The sequence below is a fragment of the Eurypyga helias genome, unplaced genomic scaffold, assembly GCF_000690775.1.
Source record: "Eurypyga helias isolate BGI_N326 unplaced genomic scaffold, ASM69077v1 scaffold30111, whole genome shotgun sequence".
In the NCBI taxonomy this organism is placed as follows: Eukaryota; Metazoa; Chordata; class Aves; order Eurypygiformes; family Eurypygidae; genus Eurypyga; species Eurypyga helias.
The window spans coordinates 563-2,261 of NW_010230733.1; the positions used below are offsets into that span (position 1 = coordinate 563).

At 60.0% G+C, this 1,699-nt stretch overlaps 1 protein-coding gene across 1 annotated transcript in view; it reads right to left on the reverse strand.

The window, feature by feature from the left end:
* Nucleotides 1-109: 109 nt before the first annotated feature.
* GPN2 (GPN-loop GTPase 2) overlaps nt 110-1,699 on the reverse strand; it is a gene marked incomplete at its 5' end in the record, with an annotated part of 2,331 nt that continues 741 nt past the window's right edge. The window contains 3 exons of the mRNA XM_010160841.1: nt 110-182; nt 617-747; nt 1,310-1,470. Of these exons, the coding sequence (XP_010159143.1) occupies nt 110-182; nt 617-747; nt 1,310-1,470 (365 nt within the window). The remainder of the gene's footprint in view (nt 183-616; nt 748-1,309; nt 1,471-1,699) is intronic.

Consider the following 1,699-nt stretch of genomic DNA (forward strand, 5'->3'; position numbering starts at 1 on the left):
CTCTGCCTGGAAAAGCCTTTCCCTAGGTCCGAGGCAGCGATCCCTTAGGGTCCTGGTAGGAAAAGGCGAGGTGTCAAAGCCCAGAGCAGCTGTGGAAGCGGCGGGTGGGTTACAGATCCATCGCTTCTTCCTCCACGGCTTTGTCCGGAGACTGCACGTACTTCTCCTGCACCGCCAGCGTGCTGGTAACGCCGTCGTTAAGGGAAACAAGGGGCTGGGCTCAAACACTCCCTTCTGCAAGGAGCTCCGGGCGAGGAACCAGCCCCACGTTAGCCCCAAGGCTGGCAGAAGAGGGCAGCGCCGGCAGCAGCACACACCCCTGGGTCGATTTCCCGCTCTGGCTGATCCCCGCCCCGGGGCCGATTCCCGGCTCTGTCTGATCCCAGACCCGACAAGAACAGGAGAATCCTTTGGACAAGGCGGAATGAACCGGGTCAAGGGACTGCGAGTGAGAGGGAAGTTGCCAGAAGGCTCCTCCCAGTATCAATCGGTGACCAACGGGGTGGCTTTGGGGGGGACAACAGTCAGACCCACAGACTGCCAGCCCCACCTCCAGCCTCTCCCCCCCAGGGAAAGGGCCGTTAAAACTCAGCGCAAGTGGATTGGTGAAGGATACGAAGCGAAGTGGAAATCGGCTCCCACCGCTGCCGACATCAAAGCTTCCAGGCTCCTGTGCTCCTGGTCTCCGAAGGAATAGCCGTTGGCTTTGTCCACCGCCTGCATCACGCGCCGCATGCTCTCCTTGTCCTGAAAGGGAGAGGGATGACACGTAGGGCACACGGCCCTTCCCCCGGGGCGTGGAGCTGGGCTTTACCACGGCTTTTCTCCGAAGCTCTGGGCCACCCACACAGCACCCAACGCCCCCAGGGGCTGCCAGCCCCTTCCCCACACCCAGAGGGGCCAGAGCACAACCGGGAGCCCCAAAACAGGATGGGCTGACGCCCTCTGCCCTTCCATCCCCGTTTGCCTTTGCTGATGCTTCTGCAAGCTGCCAGATGAACGTTTCCAGCCCTTCCTCCCAAACCGATTCCTCCAACGAGGTTTTAGGTACTACTCTGCCCACGTTTGAAATGCAGGCACGGAGGGGGAGCCTTAATTCCCCACCCCAGCACACAAGGCCCACATAACCCCAAGCCTTTTCCTTCGGCTGCCACAGATTGTTTACGACTCGGGGCGCATCTCCATCCCCACGGCTCTTGGCAGTTGAGCTTCTGAGCCTTCCAGCCCTCAGGGCTCCGAGCAGACGGAGCTGCTACCCGAGGGGCTGCGGACACGGCACGTTCTCTCTGCCCCGCTCCTGCCGCATCACCTGGACGTTGAGCGGAACGAAGGACACCAGGCTGTAATCCTCGATCACCTCCACCAGCTTCTCGTTGAGGCGGCGGTAGTTGCGGAAGAAGGGGTCGGAAGCTAAATGGTCAACCAAGTAAGAGAGGTCCAGGACCTCCGTGTAATAATCCAGGTTGAAAGCTGCAGGGAAACACCAAGAAGCTCTGAAGGCAAACTGTAAATATTGGGGCTTCCCTGGCCAGAATGTGCCATGGAGAAGGCGGTGAGATTTACATGTTCCCCCGCCACCTCCCGGCCATACATCCCCGTACCCGAGCAGTTAATCATGGAATGGTTTGGGTTGGGAGGGACCTTAAAGATCATCTAGTTCCAACCCCCCTGCCATGGGCAGGGACACCTTCCCCCAGCC